The 16,502-nt window shown below is 38.5% G+C and overlaps 2 protein-coding genes across 2 annotated transcripts in view; both read left to right on the forward strand.

Annotated features, from left to right (window-relative positions):
* The first annotated feature begins 1,623 nt into the window (after positions 1-1,623).
* On the forward strand, positions 1,624-10,723 carry syt1b (synaptotagmin Ib). The gene is made up of 8 exons (XM_061722654.1): positions 1,624-1,869; positions 7,943-8,124; positions 8,394-8,507; positions 8,645-8,812; positions 9,672-9,839; positions 10,038-10,155; positions 10,302-10,435; positions 10,517-10,723. The coding sequence occupies exons 1-8, from the start codon at positions 1,737-1,739 to the stop codon at positions 10,721-10,723; spliced, it is 1,224 nt and encodes a 407-aa protein (XP_061578638.1). The 5' UTR covers positions 1,624-1,736.
* A 2,599-nt stretch (positions 10,724-13,322) lies between these two features.
* The window catches only part of otogl (otogelin-like), a 32,506-nt gene continuing 29,326 nt past the window's right edge, over positions 13,323-16,502 (forward strand). The window contains exons 1-7 of the mRNA XM_061722785.1: positions 13,323-13,395; positions 13,753-13,795; positions 14,060-14,105; positions 14,367-14,445; positions 14,540-14,632; positions 15,650-15,804; positions 16,366-16,487. Coding sequence (XP_061578769.1) covers positions 13,323-13,395; positions 13,753-13,795; positions 14,060-14,105; positions 14,367-14,445; positions 14,540-14,632; positions 15,650-15,804; positions 16,366-16,487 — 611 coding nt within the window. The remainder of the gene's footprint in view (positions 13,396-13,752; positions 13,796-14,059; positions 14,106-14,366; positions 14,446-14,539; positions 14,633-15,649; positions 15,805-16,365; positions 16,488-16,502) is intronic.

Below are 16,502 nucleotides of genomic sequence, written 5' to 3' on the forward strand. Positions count from 1 at the left end.
AGACAGTTCTACAGCTACCATCAGATGTACTGATGCATCCGCACACAAACACATGCACACACACAGCTATCCACTCTGAATGTAGATGTCCTCTACTGCTGAAGTCTCAGTATGCTAACGAGCTTTTGAAAAGCCTTGTCACTACACTAATGAATATACATCAGTGGCCCAGTGAGGGTGACCTGTAGCGATGGCACAGAGGTCTTGAGAGGTGGGGCGTCAGGAATAAGGATCACAGCTCCCATGAGACCTGAATGGACAGAAAAGAACACATTCACCCCAATACATAATTCTCTCTCGCACACATACACACTTATGCCCCGCCCTCTCTGTTATCCCGCTCTCACACACCTGCACTGTAGTTTTTTTCAGTTTTTTTTTTGTTTTTTTTTAATATGAAGCCTGGTCAGACTTAAGAACTATAGGGCAGCAGCTGGTACATACCGCTCCGTTTCACTCTGCATCTCTGGGTTTGAAGTCTTTCCTCCTCCTCCTCCATTCTCAGAGAAAAAGGATAATTCGTCCGTTTGACTCCTGCAGCTGTGAAAATTGAATGCAGGTACGTCTTTGATTGGTCTCAATTTTCCTCTTTTGTTGCTCTGAAAAGACTGGTGTATTTCATGTATCTATAAGAGGAGTAAGTAACTGTATAAGAGGTCAGGTGTGTAAAATATTAGAGTGATTTACTGAGCAGGTCGGTTTGTATTTTGCTGAAGACGTATCTAAGTACAGCATTAGTATTTTAGAGACTCCAACAAAGAATGGAATAATTCCCTAAAAGTTGATAAACTGTGGAATTACAAGCTAAAAAAAAATAGTTTTGACTCTGACATCTGTAAAATGTGAAGGTTATCTTGGGAAGAAATAGCAGTTAAGTAGTGATTGGTATTACTATGCTATACTGTATAAAATAAGGACAGTAAAGTAATGTTGTCTCAAATATAAAAAGAGTTTTCTTTGCATGAACAACTAAGAGGACTGATGTAATTCAAAATCTCTCAGAGGACGGCATCTCTGAGAATGGAAACGGTACACAAATTAAGGCGATGCACTTTGTTGTAAGGTGCCTCGGCTGTCCGTGGTGTTTTCTGCCTGAGCTTTTTTCTCTCTCAAAACTTGTTTATAACCTTGAAATTGCAACCATAAACTCAGATCATGTCTGCTTGGGTGTGTGGTCCCATCTGCTGATTCAGTCTCAGTTATTCAACATGAAATATATCTGCAGAATAACAAAAATACAGTTTTTGGTGCCTCTGAGTCAAATTTTGGCAATGGGACATATGGTTTCTTTGCATGACCTTGGCACATGATGTTCACCTCTGGCAGCTGAATGTGGAACAGCAGAGGTCCACGCATGGCACCTCAACCCCCACTGTGCCCCACAACTCCATGTCAGCAGCTTTGGCAGGAACACCAGCTTCCATATCCTGTGGTCGAGTGTTATTGCCAGGCCAGCAGAAACAGGAGATGTTATTTGACACTGACATTTGTACTCTGTCTATAGGCATGTTATTGCTTCATATATGTGATCAATAGCCAAATGGAAGAGAGGGTTTTAGTGTGTATCCCTTGGTGGTGTGTATGGATTGCTCTTCAAATTACATTCCTATGCATTTGGAGGGCATTTACAGCTGCTGTTATTTTTTTGGTTTTTGAAGCGTAATGTGGCATTTTTTTACACTGAACAATCATTTTCTGTCTGTTTTTCTGCCAGTTAAACTTTTGCTTTTCCAATAATGAGCCGTCGCGCCGCACCAAGCACCTCATCCACTGCTTCTAATGTGCCAAATGCAACAACACCTCCGGGCCAAACACAACCTCGGAACCAAAGTGCCAGCAAGTTTATGAATGAACTACACAGCATCCACGGTAAGACACATTATTTAATGTTCACGTTGATCAATATGAAGAGACAGAAAAAAAAGCCTTGTTTCAAGTAAATTTGTCTTACTTTTTGTCTAGTGGCGTGACTACTTTGCTGACTAGAAGAATTCTAGTCAGGAAAAATTTTCGTATCCCATTGGCCACATTATCTTCGCTTAATTTAAGACAATTTGACTCAATTTAGGAATATTTGACTCATTTCTAGAAGGGCTGTTTTTGTAGTGAAAAAGAAATCAATCCCACATTTGGGATCAGGAAGTTGGACGTTGCTGTTTTCTTGATACTACACAAGAATATTAGGCTAGTGACAATGCCCCAAAAAATTTGACATACCCCTACCGGGGGTAGAACAAAACCTAACAATGTTTTTCCTGATCTCTAAGGTGTCCCATATATGAAATGGATTCTTAGGTTAAAATATTTTACTGCAAACATTGTTAAATTGATACATATTGTTTTACACCCCAAACCTAAAAAAGAACCAAAATACAGTCTGGCCGTATGGGAGTTAAGATATATAAACTCATGTAGATTAATAACAGAAGCTCTGACAGCTTTGAAACTTGACATAATTGTGGTCAGGAAGTTGCTTTACCTATTAGAAAAACCTGGATGTGAATATCTTGATGTGTGTTACATATAAAGACCTTTGAACACTTTTCCAAAATAAGCGGACATGCAAAAAAAGAATATCTATGCAGAATGTCCTCATTTACTTTTTAGTTGCATGGCCAGGAATTGTCATAGAAACACATATCATGGCTTGTTGGAAAGATGGGGTTGTGCTGAATCCAGTGATACCAAATATGTAAAGATACAATGCATAGGCAATGTGGTACATCAATAAATGTATGAGGTGTCCCAAATTAAAGAAAGTGAAAGATTGAAATAATCAAGCCTCCACAGCTGAACAATTCAATATTGCTGCAAACTAAGCAGGTAACTTGCAGATATATATATGATGCATTAAATTAATTATACACTCATATGACACCTTTTATCCATACTTGAGATAACACTTTAATTATGGATACATGTACTGTCATATATGATGGCTTGTTGAAATATGTGGTTATGCTGAATCCAGCAATACCAAATATCTAAATAGCATGCATAATCATCAATCACTAAATATAAAACTGTCCCAAATAAAGGAATATGTTGCATTAAATAGCAATGCAACATATACTGTACTGTACTATACTGTACTGTACTGTGTGACATCACCGGGGGATGAGTCTAGCTAATGCAAAAAAAAGAATATCTATGCAGAATGTTCTCATTTACATTATAGTTGCCTGGCCAGGAATTGTCATAGAAACACATATCATGGCTTGTTGGAAATATGGGGTTGTGCTGAATCCAGTGATACCAAATATGTAAAGATACCATGCATAGGCAGTGTGGTACATCAATCAATGTATGAAGTGTCCAAAATGAAAGAATACCGAAACATTGACATATTCAGTGTCCAGTCCCAAGCCCATAATCAATGGTGAGAATGCGGACCAATTCAATGTTACTGCAACATAAGTCACCTGAGGTAAGCACTACTCTTTATTTATGATACATAAAAAAATTGTATATTTCATTATGGAAACAAATATCCAGTAGACTTAGGTTAAATTGAAATAGAACACCTTTATTAAAATATTTAAATCCACTTGAATTTATTTTTGGTCAAGTCATTACTGCATAATGGAAAATAATTATGTCTTTTCTCTAAACTAGCAGAGGGCAGTAAAGCCTGTACTTACTTAACTTCCCTGAGTGTGATCTTTGATTAAAGTGTTGTAGTCTGTAGTGAGCTAGCTAGCTAGTTAGGCTACTTGGTGGATCCAGCTATAGCTATCTACATCATTGTCTTCATGTATCCAGAGAAAAGGCACCAGTTTGCAACCTTCAAGGATATGAAAACATCAGCAGGAGTTAGTGTATCTAGACAGATTCACATGGATTCAGATGTGCTCTTTCGAGGGCTACTCGCTGTCTCCAAAGAGAGGTGTCCATGGAGACTGATCGATGGTATGGCTCTTCTGCAGAGTCTCCATGATTCAGGCTTTCAGAAATTCAATGACCTGGGTGAGTGTATCTGGAATAAGATCACAATGTCAATGGGAAAGGAAGGAATCAGCTGTGTTTTTTTAGGGCCTGATTTACTAAAGGTTTGCATGCGTAAAAACGTGTGCAAACTTGACATCACCCGCAAACCAATGTGCAAGCTGATCTACTAACAGCGTGCAAAGAGGACTGCGCCTCTCAAATGAGCAAAATAGCACAGGCTGTTCATTTAGTACCTTTGCCCTGATGAATAATCAATATGGGGCGTACCCGCCAGAAATCGCTAAATACTGGGAGGGGAAAATGCAAATAGGTTCATTTTCCACACGCAATGAGATTTACCAAGCCCGAAAGTAATTGCGGGGATTGTGATTGCGTCTGTATTTAATACGTTCAAAAGGAAGGTGCTAATCTGCCCAGCATTACGCACCGATGGCTGCTGTTATTGTGGTGTTGTGCCGTATTCAGCACCCCTGCCGTGAAAAGCACCCCCTCATACACACTCACACAAACACATACTTAGGAGTTTATATTATATATATTTACAAATATTATGGAAGACAACACAGTAAGCAGGCTATTAATTAATGACATCAATAACCATTTACCCGATTTTTGTTATCTGTGACTGATTGTGGGAAAGTATGACTATTGTGGAATCCATGAGCGCTTTTAAACATGAATCATTAACACAAAACTGGATGCTAAACAGAACGTGACACAGAATGAGAATATCATTTTTGTCATTGTGTGTACGTTGTCATTTGTAGTAAATTAAACATGAGCATTTAGTCCTTTTTGACATTTACTCGTGAATAAGAGATCTGTGGGTAATATATGTCGACGAGGGGGTGCTTTTCACGGCAGGGGTGCTGAATACGGCACAACAATCTCTAACTCCAACTCGTCAAATTTCATTTTGCGCTTGCGAATATCCTGCTTTCCATCCAAACTCTCCATGGCGCAAACCGTAAGACACGCAACACCTCATTTAAATACTGCGGTTTGCACCTGTTATCAATTGCGCAAGCATTCTTAGTTGATCACCCGCAAAACACACAACAACAGCACGTGCAAACTTTTTCAGTGCACACGCAATTTAGTACTCTTTATTTAGGATCTTAGTAAATCAGGCCCTTAGTGTTTCACATACCTGAGGATCAGTGGGAACAAGGTTGCTCTATGTAGCTTTGTCAGCAATTACATCACTCGTACTGGGCAACAGATAATCTTTTCAGAGAACACAGTCATATTGGTAGGTGGCTTTGAAAATGGTGAGGAGGTCAAGAGGGTTGGCAAATCAGGTGTTGACTGCTTGACAGATCTTTACATTGACCAGGAGGTTGTGTGATACCACATGCAGCTTGTACAGAATTGGGAAGACCACTGCCTTCACAAGACTGAAGACCCATCTGACTGAATTAAAGGAAATGGCCAAGTTTGGACTGTCTGGAAGCCTAGAGGAAGCTTTGCCTTTGGCAAGAAAGTATGCCCTCCTACTGTATGGCCAAAAGAAAAAGGAGAATGGCCGTCCTTGCACCAACCTAGATGAGCTGAGGTACATACTGGCATCTACCTCAGATTCTTCAGCAGCAAATCTACCCACAACAGAAGATGCCTTCCAGCAAAATGTATTAAGAGCCTTATATCAAACAGCAGTGTGGCGTAACAACCACCTGGCCAAGCCTCATCTCTGGAACCCAGTTGGTAGAGAATGGAGGCTCAGACAAGATGGGTCCATTGAACACGTCATGTGCCAGAATGCACCAGCACCTAAAGAGGTTTGAGACATCACCCACCTGTAGTGTAAAGATGGAAACTGCAATAATACCAGCAAATGCCAGTGTCTTTCAGTGGGCTTGACTTGCACTGAGTTTTGCTCTTGCTCTTTCCAAGACTGCCCAAATATGACCCACTTTGTCACTGATGATAATGTGGATGAGTGACAGTGATGGCTACCAATAGCAGCCAATGAAAAACACCAGCCAAAGAGCTGGGGAGTTCAGTGTCAGGAGAGGGCTCATTCCTCCTGAGAGTGTTTTGTTTGATGAACATTTGTTTAATTTGAGACGGTAATTTTATTTGTACTGTGTGAAGTTTAGTTAGTTTTATTAAAATGATCATCAAGGCCAAACTACAATCCTGTCACCTTGTCTCCTGTGTGTGTTATTGCTGAGCCGTAAGCCTTAGCTAGACTCATCCCCCGGTGATGTCACACAGTACAGTACAGTGTAGTACAGTACAGTACAGAATATGTTGCATTGCTAGTTAATGCAACATATTCCTTTTATTTGGGACAGTTTTATATTTAGTGATTGATGATTATGCATGCTATTTACATATTTGGTATTGCTGGATTCAGCATAACCACATATTCCAACAAGCCATCATATATGACAGTACATGTATTAAAGTGTTATCTCAAGTATGGATAAAAAGGTGTCATATGAGTGTATAATTAATTTAATGCATCATATATATATCTGCAAGTTACCTGCTTAGTTTGCAGCAATATTGAATTGTTCAGCTGTGGAGGCTTGATTATTTCAATCTTTCACTTTCTTTAATTTGGGACACCTCATACATTTATTGATGTACCACATTGCCTATGCATTGTATCTTTACATATTTGGTATCACTGGATTCAGCACAACCCCATCTTTCCAACAAGCCATGATATGTGTTTCTATGACAATTCCTGGCCAGGCAACTAAAAAGTAAATGAGGACATTCTGCATAGATATTCTTTTTTTGCATGTCCGCTTATTTTGGAAAAGTGTTCAAAGGTCTTTATATGTAACACACATCAAGATATTCACATCCAGGTTTTTCTAATAGGTAAAGCAACTTCCTGACCACAATTATGTCAAGTTTCAAAGCTGTCAGAGCTTCTGTTATTAATCTACATGAGTTTATATATCTTAACTCCCATACGGCCAGACTGTATTTTGATTCTTTTTTAGGTTTGGGGTGCATAACAATATGTATCAATTTAACAATGTTTGCAGTAAAATATTTTAACCTAAGAATCCATTTCATATATGGGACACCTTAGAGATCAGGAAAAACATTGTTAGGTTTTGTTCTACCCCCGGTAGGGGTATCTCGAAAACTAAAGCCCTTTTTGACAGTTTGTCACTAGCCTATATGGTAATTAACTGTATTCTGCTGTTTCTTCTTTTTACCATTTTTATGAATGATAATGAAAAAAATACTCATGACACTGCATCTAAATTAACCATAAACACATTGGCTCCTGAAGACAAATATACCACATTTAGGTTGTTTTTGTTGTGTTTTTCTGACTCAGGATGGGCCTTTGGGAGGCGACTAAGAGCAGCAGTATAATCATTCGGTTACAGCAAAGACAATGCGTCTGTGTTACCTTATCTAGCAGAAATCTAAGCATTTTTTCTTTTTCAAAAAGAAAAAGCAAAGCTGTTCTTGCCATCAGTATAGTATCAAATTTTGCTCTTCCATGTAGGGAGCAAACTTGCCTCTAGATCACAGCTAAAAATAACTTAGTTTTCTCCATCCAAAAAATCAACAAACTTTATGTGGAAAAAATATTTTTCAGTCCAATTTGAGTTGTATATATATATATATATATATATATATATATATATATATATATATATATATATATATATATATATATATATATATATATATATATATATATATATATATATAATTTGTATATATATTTGTATATGTATAACTTCACCATGGATTTAAGTTCCTCAGACTTTCGGGCTATTATATTTCTTCAGTGAGATCTTAAAAGAAGCAGTTAAATTAAATACTCTAAGCTTGTACCTCTAACACTGAGAGCTTAACACCACAGCAAAGTATAGCCTAAAGGGTTAGGGTTACCACAGATTACACACCAATCGTGATGAACAGAACTGAACCTCCCAAGTGACCTGACATTTTACTCAGAATGTGTATTCCGTCAAGAAATTCAAAGTGAGTGTGTGTTGTGTTTTTTTTCCAGAGCCATCGTGGGTTATTGCTGCGCTTTGCATTGTGAGTTTGTGCCTGCTGCTGTCATGCGCTCTATGTGTGTGGAAGAAGTGCATAAAAAAGAAGGACAAGGACAAGGACAAGGAAAAGAAAAAGGGAAACGACAAGAGCAAAGGAGGCTTTGACACTGAAATGGATGGAGGTCACAATGAGGTAATCTACACACACACCACACACACATTCACATGCACTCTCACCTCCTGCAGATGGATCGTCCTTGCGATGGACTATGAGGACTAGTGAGATTGTCTGTGAATGTTATGATTAGCAGATACTCATCATTGACGTAAAAGTTGAGATGAGGTGAAATTCTTTATTTTTAATATTCAAATATTAACCTGTTATACCATTCTATTGATTAAAAGCTTGTGGGGACATACCGCAAACATATTTAACTGCATTGAATGTATGTCTATGTCCAGCCCCTGAAAGATGAAATCAACAAAGAAACAGAGCTGTCAGAAAAAGAGCCCAAGGAGAGCGAGAGGCTTGGCAGACTACATTTCACATTAGACTATAATTTCACAGAAAATACGGTGGGTTCCTGCTGGTCAGCATGTTTTTCCCACCATCTGCCAATTCTTAAATGTCAAATTTGAATATTTTTCTTCCCTGTGTCAATTTGTCATAAATTCATTTCTCTGCATTGCTTCCCTCTGCAATGACTCTCTAGCTGGTGGTGGGCATCTTGCAGGCCGCAGAACTTCCTGCGATGGATGTGGGAGGTAGCTCTGACCCTTATGTTAAACTCTACCTGCTCCCAGACAAAAAGAAAAAGTTTGAAACCAAAGTTCATAGGAAGACTCTGGAACCCAATTTCAATGAGACTTTTACATTTAAGGTAAATTGAACACAAATGACATGTTTACTAGTGACTAGGGCTGTTCGATTAATCGTTTTTAAATCGTAATCGCGATTATGTAATTAGAACGATGTTAAAACGCGAATATCGTAAAATCGATTTTTCACTTTTTTTTTTTTTAATTTAATTTAATTTTATTTATTTATTTTTTACCTTGTCTGCACACATATTAATGATTGATACCATATTAATGATTGATGGAAATACCTCTCAATACCTGCGACAAGTGCCCCATCGGAGAGGCTCTTTAGTGTAGGAGGGGGCGTTGTAAAAGCCACCGGGCATCCCTCAAGCCAGATTTGGTAGACCGGCTCGTGTTCCTTTGCATAAAACTTGCAAATGTGAATAGCAAATGTAATGACTGACATTACACACCTCTACCTCCTTCATGGGTTGCATTATTATTTAGCATGCAAAGACCCAGTTTAGTTTAATTAGAAAATGTCTTGTTTTATTTAATTGGAAATATAACTTACTGTATGTTTTCAAGTGCTGATTTGCTGATTTTTTTTTTCAGAGATAAAACTTTATATTTTATTATATTTTTTTTTTACTTTTTTTCAACTTATTTTACAGAGTTTTGCACTTTATTCATTCATTTTTGGTTTAGTAAGAGCAAAGTTTGCACTTAAAGCCCAATGGGGCAAATGTTCAATAAAAAAACAGCATATTTGAAATCATTTCTTTGCCTTTTGTCAATTCACAAAATAATCGTAACCGTAATCGAAAATCGGATTTTGAGAGAAAAAAATCGAGATTTTATTTTTGGGCAAAATCGAACAGCCCTACTAGTGACCTGTTTGAAGTAATTGTGTCTGACTGTGGCTTTGCACCGCAGGTACCGTACACTGAACTGGGAGGGAAGACACTGGTGCTGACTGTGTACGACTTTGACCGCTTCTCAAAACACGATGCCATTGGAGTTGTGAAGATACCCATGAGCGGTGTGGACTTCAGCCAGTCTCTGCAGGAGTGGAGGGATCTGCAGAAGCCAGAGAAAGAGGAGGTGGGAACACCAGAAGAAAGAGGGAAATGAGTTCAAGAAATAATATTAAATTAGCAAACAAAGCTCTTATGATAGTTCTACTTGAATATTAAATCTAGAAAGACAGCAGCCTCTTGGGAATATTTGTACTGCCAACAACTTGCTGTAGCCAAACAATAAGACAGTTTTCTGACAAGATACTCCTTTTCTGTCCATTAGAGTGAGAAGCTTGGAGACATATGTTTGTCCCTGAGGTATGTGCCTACTGCAGGAAAGCTGACAGTGGTGATTTTAGAGGCCAAAAACCTGAAGAAAATGGATGTGGGGGGATTATCAGGTAAGTCTATGACAAAAGAAAAAAAGTCTCTTTCCTACTTTATAATTTAATTTGCAAATATTTTTACTTACAGAAGTATTGTATTGGTGCCATGGCTGTGATATTATGTATGCTTTGAGATAAAACTTCCCTGTTTTCCTTTCCAGATCCCTATGTGAAAATCCACTTAATGCAAAATGGAAAGCGACTCAAGAAAAAGAAAACTTCAATAAAGAAAAACACTTTGAATCCTTATTACAACGAGTCATTCAGCTTTGAAGTGCCATGTGAACAGATAGAGGTACACCAAACTCTATATGCACAGACATACATGCAGCAGCACAATCAGAGATTTCTTTCATGTGTTTATTTTCATTTACAGAAGGTGCAGATAGCAGTGACTGTGCTGGACTATGATAAGATTGGGAAGAATGATGCCATAGGGAAGGTGCTGCTGGGTGTAAATGGCAGTGGGACTGAGCAACGCCACTGGGCAGACATGCTGGCCAACCCCCGGCGGCCTATAGCCCAGTGGCACAGCCTCCAACTAGAGGACGACGTCAACGTGCAAATTTCCAACAAGAAGTGAGACTGTGACTCAGGCAGTGCAACCCTAGATTTACCTCACTTCCCATTCATCTTCTTTTTTCTTCTTCTGTTCTGCTTATAAAAATGTTAAGCTACTTAACTGAGTATATCTACCCTGTGATACGCTGCTTTAGACTTTAGGTACTATTAACAACCATAAGCCTTCTCCTTCCTGCTGCTTCTGTCTAAGGTTTTATCTTAAACAAAGATATATCACTATGTACTGTACAATAAAGCCAAATGAGATTCTTTTTCTATTTTTTTATGTTTTACTTATCCCAGTCATCTGTTTTATCCAATATGCAGGTCATGCCAGATATTTACACAATTTACCTGCAGAGGGAGACAAGTCAAAGCACTTGAATATCAAAACATCCTCATGTGATTGCGGTTATGTCTCCACTTTCAACATTTGTTTTAAAAAAAGTTTAGAAAGTGTTTCTAATACTGCATATGTACATGCATATTCAATTTTATTGTACTACAAGATCGCACCACAAAATAATACTTATTGAAACGCCAGAACTTCTGTCATTATGGTGTTGAACTGTAAAGCCTGTAACAAGAGAAAATCCAAGATAATGTCATCAAAATTCATAGACTTGTTTCTCTACGGCATCACAGCCAAACTCAACTACAAACAGATCAGAATCTCAACAAGAACATTTTCTCAATGAAGAATCTTGAAACAAGCATCAGGAAACAGCAGAGGTGTTTCGCCACAGGTACAGTAAAAACGACTAAACACCTTAAAACTAACTAAATGCATATGACCTATTACTAACTTCACTGTTTACACTTTTTACTCAGTGTAAATGAAATGCTAAAATATCTTGTGCAAAAAGAAAGAAGCAAGTAAAGCACTTCTTACAATTTACTGGGAGACAGACTGCTTCCCCCCACACACATTGTCCTCTGTGTCTTTGATAAAATTTCATATGGTCCTGCCTCAACTGTTGCAACAGCCAGGCGTTACACGTGTTATTCATTTTAGCATAGAGTATTTATTCTGGGTTGGGTAGCTGGTCTTTGCCAGATTGTTGTTCACCCAGTGGTAACCTCATCTAGCCATCCTGTTGTCACTTGGAAATAGAAAGACCTTTTTGTACGATGAGCTCACGCTAACGTTGTTGTTCGTTCCGCCAAAATCCTGCCTGCTGATCTGACTGATCTGACTGATCTGACCTCCCGGCTGATTCCCCGCCTGTCTTCACCCCCTTCTCCATCCACCTGCATCCACCTGGAATCAATCTGTTCACGCTTAAAATTGTACTGTGTTCGCGTTTGGATCTTGCCTTCTCGCTTGCTACAACAGACCACTTTAAATGGGAACAACATTAAGTAGTGTCTCCATATTATATTTTGTCCTGACAGATACTTTAGGACAAACAATATAACAATGTCTTACCCACTCTTTGAGCAAGTAGATTCCTTTTCTTTCCTTTTTCCACATCCAGTTTATGTTAAAGTTTCTATTGTGTCTGCAATAAGCCAAAATATATTGTATTTAGGTATTCAACAGTCACCAACCATGTTTTCCCTTATATACTGACAAACATAGCTGACTTGTCCCTACAAGCTAAAGTGACTTTCTAGATCCAAATTAACTGATCTTTTTTTTTTGTTGGGGGATTTGTAACAAAAACCATACAAAAAAAAAACAAACACTTTCTTTCATGTTCAATGATTGCAGATGAATCCCTATAACAGTTGGGATCTAACTTTGTTTTTGTGTGAAGAGAAAGCTCCATAACACTAACAGGTTTAAAACCAAAACAAATGTTAGCGTAGTAACTTTTAATGGATTTTTCTCAATTTGGCAGCCCGAAAGGTCGAATTTAATCTGATATACTGTACATTGTATGAGATACAAAGGATGGAAAAGTTAATAAACATATTTCAAAGTTGTGTAATTTAGTTACAGCTAAACTGGCAATCTGATTAGATGAAGGCTAATTCACTAGTGCAATTAAGACCATTTATGTTGTTTAATGATTACTGCCTTACATCTAAAGACAACAGAAGGATGCGCAAAGTAACCAGGGAAACTATAGTTGATGATAACTGAACGCAGAACTGATTGGTCACAAAAATCTTCTAAACGTAACTTATACTCAATTCATAAATTGAGTGTTAACTTCAACTTCACAAATAATTATTCCACAATTTATTTTTTGGCAAGGAATCACATTTTCGTTCAGCAAATATTAAACTGGTTAACTTTTTTTGTTTTACTTCACTTACTCTCTGCGTTGGCTGGGGATGGTATTGGTTTGACTAAAGGCTGATTTATGGTTCCGCGTTACACCAACGCAGAGCCTACGGCGTACCCTACGGCCTAGGCTCTGCGTCGATTTAACGCAGAACCATAATTCAGGCTTAAGTGCGAGGTTTACCTGGTACACGTACAGGTGCAGCAGACCGAGTCCTCGTCATCTAGTCGGGGGGAGCTGTTCCCACCTGGTCGTCTATAAAGGTGGAGCAAGCATCCTCCCGGCGCTGCCGGCCACACACCCCGACTCCCCTCTTCCCAGGACTAGGACCTAGACGGCTGACATGCTCCGTTAACGCTTCAGTGAGACTTTCTTTCGGACTCTGAGATGAACGTCAAGTCGACAGTGAAACGATTCCTTCTCATGTCGTTTTCACTCTCCCACTTGCTGTTACTTGAGGGTGAGCAGAGCCGCCTTAAACTACCCAAAATCACGTAATATTCTTGTAATAAAGTCGGTGACGAAGGCAGGAATTCATTTTACTTTCAAATGTAGGCTATATTTCCACCACAGTTGTGGTAGTTTCTTTACATGATTATGTCACAATGTCCTTGTGGGTTCACAAGTTGTTTAGAATTTTACTTATTTCTGTTTAACTTAAATAAATGTAAGAAATTATGTTGTGTGTTATTTAGAGATGCTCTCCTTGCCTGCCTTGTCATATACCAGTTTTCATACTTTTTACATTTTATGCTATAAGCATCCAATATATTTTTTAAGAGAAAACTGATTGTAGGCCTATGACCTTTTTATTTAGGAGCACAGAGCCAACTTTCAGTGGCAGAGGGAAGATCACAGAGGTAATTGCAGAAAACATTTTTCTTGATGGACAAGTTCAAAATAACTGCTGTTATTTTGCACAAATCATACTGTCACAAATTGATGACTATGAAAAATGCACACTTTCAGTTTTTGCCTCAATAACCAATTTGTGTGTACTTGCACTTTTGTGTGTGAGACTTCAATTAAAAAGTTTGGCATCTCAATTCAAGTGGTGTAAAGTGCACTTGACTCTCCCCGATGACTGTTTCTTCCCACTAATGTGCATGTTTGTGTGTGTGCAGGAGGGCTAATGCACTTAGGAGGAAACGGGATCTCTTTGGGGAGGAGGTTTGTACACTACACCTAAGAGAACCAGAGGAGGTCAGGGCACCCACATGTGCACAACACCCTATCCGACACAAAGCTGTCTTTGTAAAGAATGAGACACATTTACTAAGATATACACCTCTCCCACTCAGTCTGAAGAAATCTTTTAACTTAGATCAGTGGAGACACATCTAGGATAGCACTGTGTTAATGATGCATTTAAAGTATAAGAAGTGTTGAAGGAACTGCTCTAAGTGTATACTGTTGACTGTTTTTTCCAAGACGTACAGACCATTGCTGTCAGAAGGTACTCTGTCACGCAGCATTTTGCACAACTACACAGCTAGAGATGCCTCTTCAGGTAAAAATGAAGTGATCCCAGATGCTTTCACAGGAAATTTAAAACATAGGCGGGCTAGGATGAATGAACTCAAGTTTGCCTATGTCTGTCTCAGAGGACTGCGGCTGTCTTAATGGTGGTTGGTGTCAGGAGGGTGGTGTGTGTGATTGTGCTCAGTTCCAGGCATTGGGAGACCGCTGCCAGATCAGTGAGTAATACACTCTCACACGTCTTTGTATTTTTTTTTTCTGTTTCTATCCACTCAATTTTGTCTCAACTTTGCAAGCAACAAACCATGCAGCTGCTTGGTAAGTTTAATAAAGTAAACCTTTTTTTCTTTTTTTTTTTTAAATTAAAAAATCCAGTCACATAATTACCTTTACATGAACGGGGGTCGGTATGAGACTCTTCAATCTTTCAGCAAAGTTTAATTACTTGAACACACTCCAGCATTAATTTTCACATTTTTATTAGTCCCTTTTGGTTCAAATCACAATGCTACATCTCAAGTCTACACATGCGCACACACACACACACACACACACACACACACACACACACACACACACACACACACACACACACACACGTTTTTTGTTCCTATGGAAGGCAAAGATTAAATCACTTGAACTTAGGTAATAGTGCAATGGCTGAGTGATGGAGTTTCTGGTTTCTGTATTCTCAAGAATCCTCTTATGTTTAATATCAGGAGATCTGAGGTCAAAGTTATTGTAAAGACATTTTTCATTTCGGTGAACTAAATTAGTGTTGATGCAAGAAAGTTGATTAGGGATAAAATTGAGAAAACAGGACAATAGAGGTGATGCCACAGATATGATCAACAATATTCAATAAGATCAGACGGCTGTGCAAATTGAAACATCCATGTGCCTCTGAATAGTCGCTCACTAATAGGATTACAAGATGCAATTTACTATAATCGGCCAAGCCCTCAGATTTTTTTGCAAGGGCCTTATGCACCATCTTGGCAATACCAGTTAGGGGGATTCCATGTAACAAAGGGTTTTTAGAACATTCAGGCATTCATTTTCTGATAATAGTTTCAATGAAATAGAAGATATAAAGATGATAACAGATGCACCATCACCCTCTCAGTTCGGTAAAATATCAGCTTCTGATTAATTGCATTTGTTCCATCACATGAAACTGAGCCACTTCAGTTTGCATGAATTGTGTGTCTGTGAACCGTCCATTTTCCTTAAAGTACCTAACCAGGGCCAGGATAGAGATGGGATCTGCAGATCTTGGGGTCAGCACCACTATGAAACATTTGATGGAATCTACTTCTACTTCCCTGGAACCTGCTCTTATGTTCTGGCCCAGGACTGCCACTCAGCTCCGCCACAGTATACAGTGTGGGTAAGTGCAGTAATCAACCTTTATCTAAAGATTATGCCTTAAAATTGCAATTCACTGGTGAATTGAAACTGCCCAGGTCGTTTACAGTAAAAAAAAAAAAAAAAAAGTTGTATTTTACTGCATATACCAAACAAAATATTTAAAAATGTTGCCGTCCACCTTATACTGTAATAAACTGAACAGTTAAAATTTTGAAATTCAACTTTAAACTTATATTAAACAATGCATTGTATGCTTCATCATTCTTAGCAAACAATTTCTATTTCAACTTTAAAAAAAAAAGTTTTTACTCAGTGTTTTTTCTTTTTCAAATAAAGTTACAAAATTTGGTCTAATCCTGTGTATTCCTGGGAAGTAACTGCCATTTTAATTAGAGTTGTAGCATCACTTCAGACAGCATACCACAACCATTGTTGTATCATTATCAGACAGGTGACTGTGTAACACAGAGTCATTGCTCAGGTTACAGATAATGTCTTATACTTGTTAATGGAGTTCCACGCATTTCCCTCTCTGGCCTCCCCCCTTTGATCCCCTTCCATCATTTGTTTGTCTTCTCAGATTCACAACAGCAGGGTTTGTGAGGGGAGTGTTTATTCTTGTCCAAGAGCTCTCAGTCTGTTCTTCCCAAACGAGGAGGAGATTCACATCTCTGGATATCAGGTCCACCAAGGAGGTCGCAGGTGAAAGCAGAGTTA

This window comes from Cololabis saira, chromosome 5 (genome assembly GCF_033807715.1).
Source record: "Cololabis saira isolate AMF1-May2022 chromosome 5, fColSai1.1, whole genome shotgun sequence".
Taxonomy (NCBI): domain Eukaryota; kingdom Metazoa; phylum Chordata; class Actinopteri; order Beloniformes; family Belonidae; genus Cololabis; species Cololabis saira.

Coding starts and splice junctions, on each gene's coding strand:
- syt1b (XM_061722654.1), top strand. CDS start 1,737: ATGAGCCGTCGCGCCGCACCAAGCACCTCATCCACTGCTTCTAATGTG. Junction 8,125..8,393: donor TGGATGGAGGTCACAATGAG/GTAATCTACACA, acceptor GTCTATGTCCAG/CCCCTGAAAGATGAAATCAA. Junction 10,156..10,301: donor GGATGTGGGGGGATTATCAG/GTAAGTCTATGA, acceptor TTTCCTTTCCAG/ATCCCTATGTGAAAATCCAC.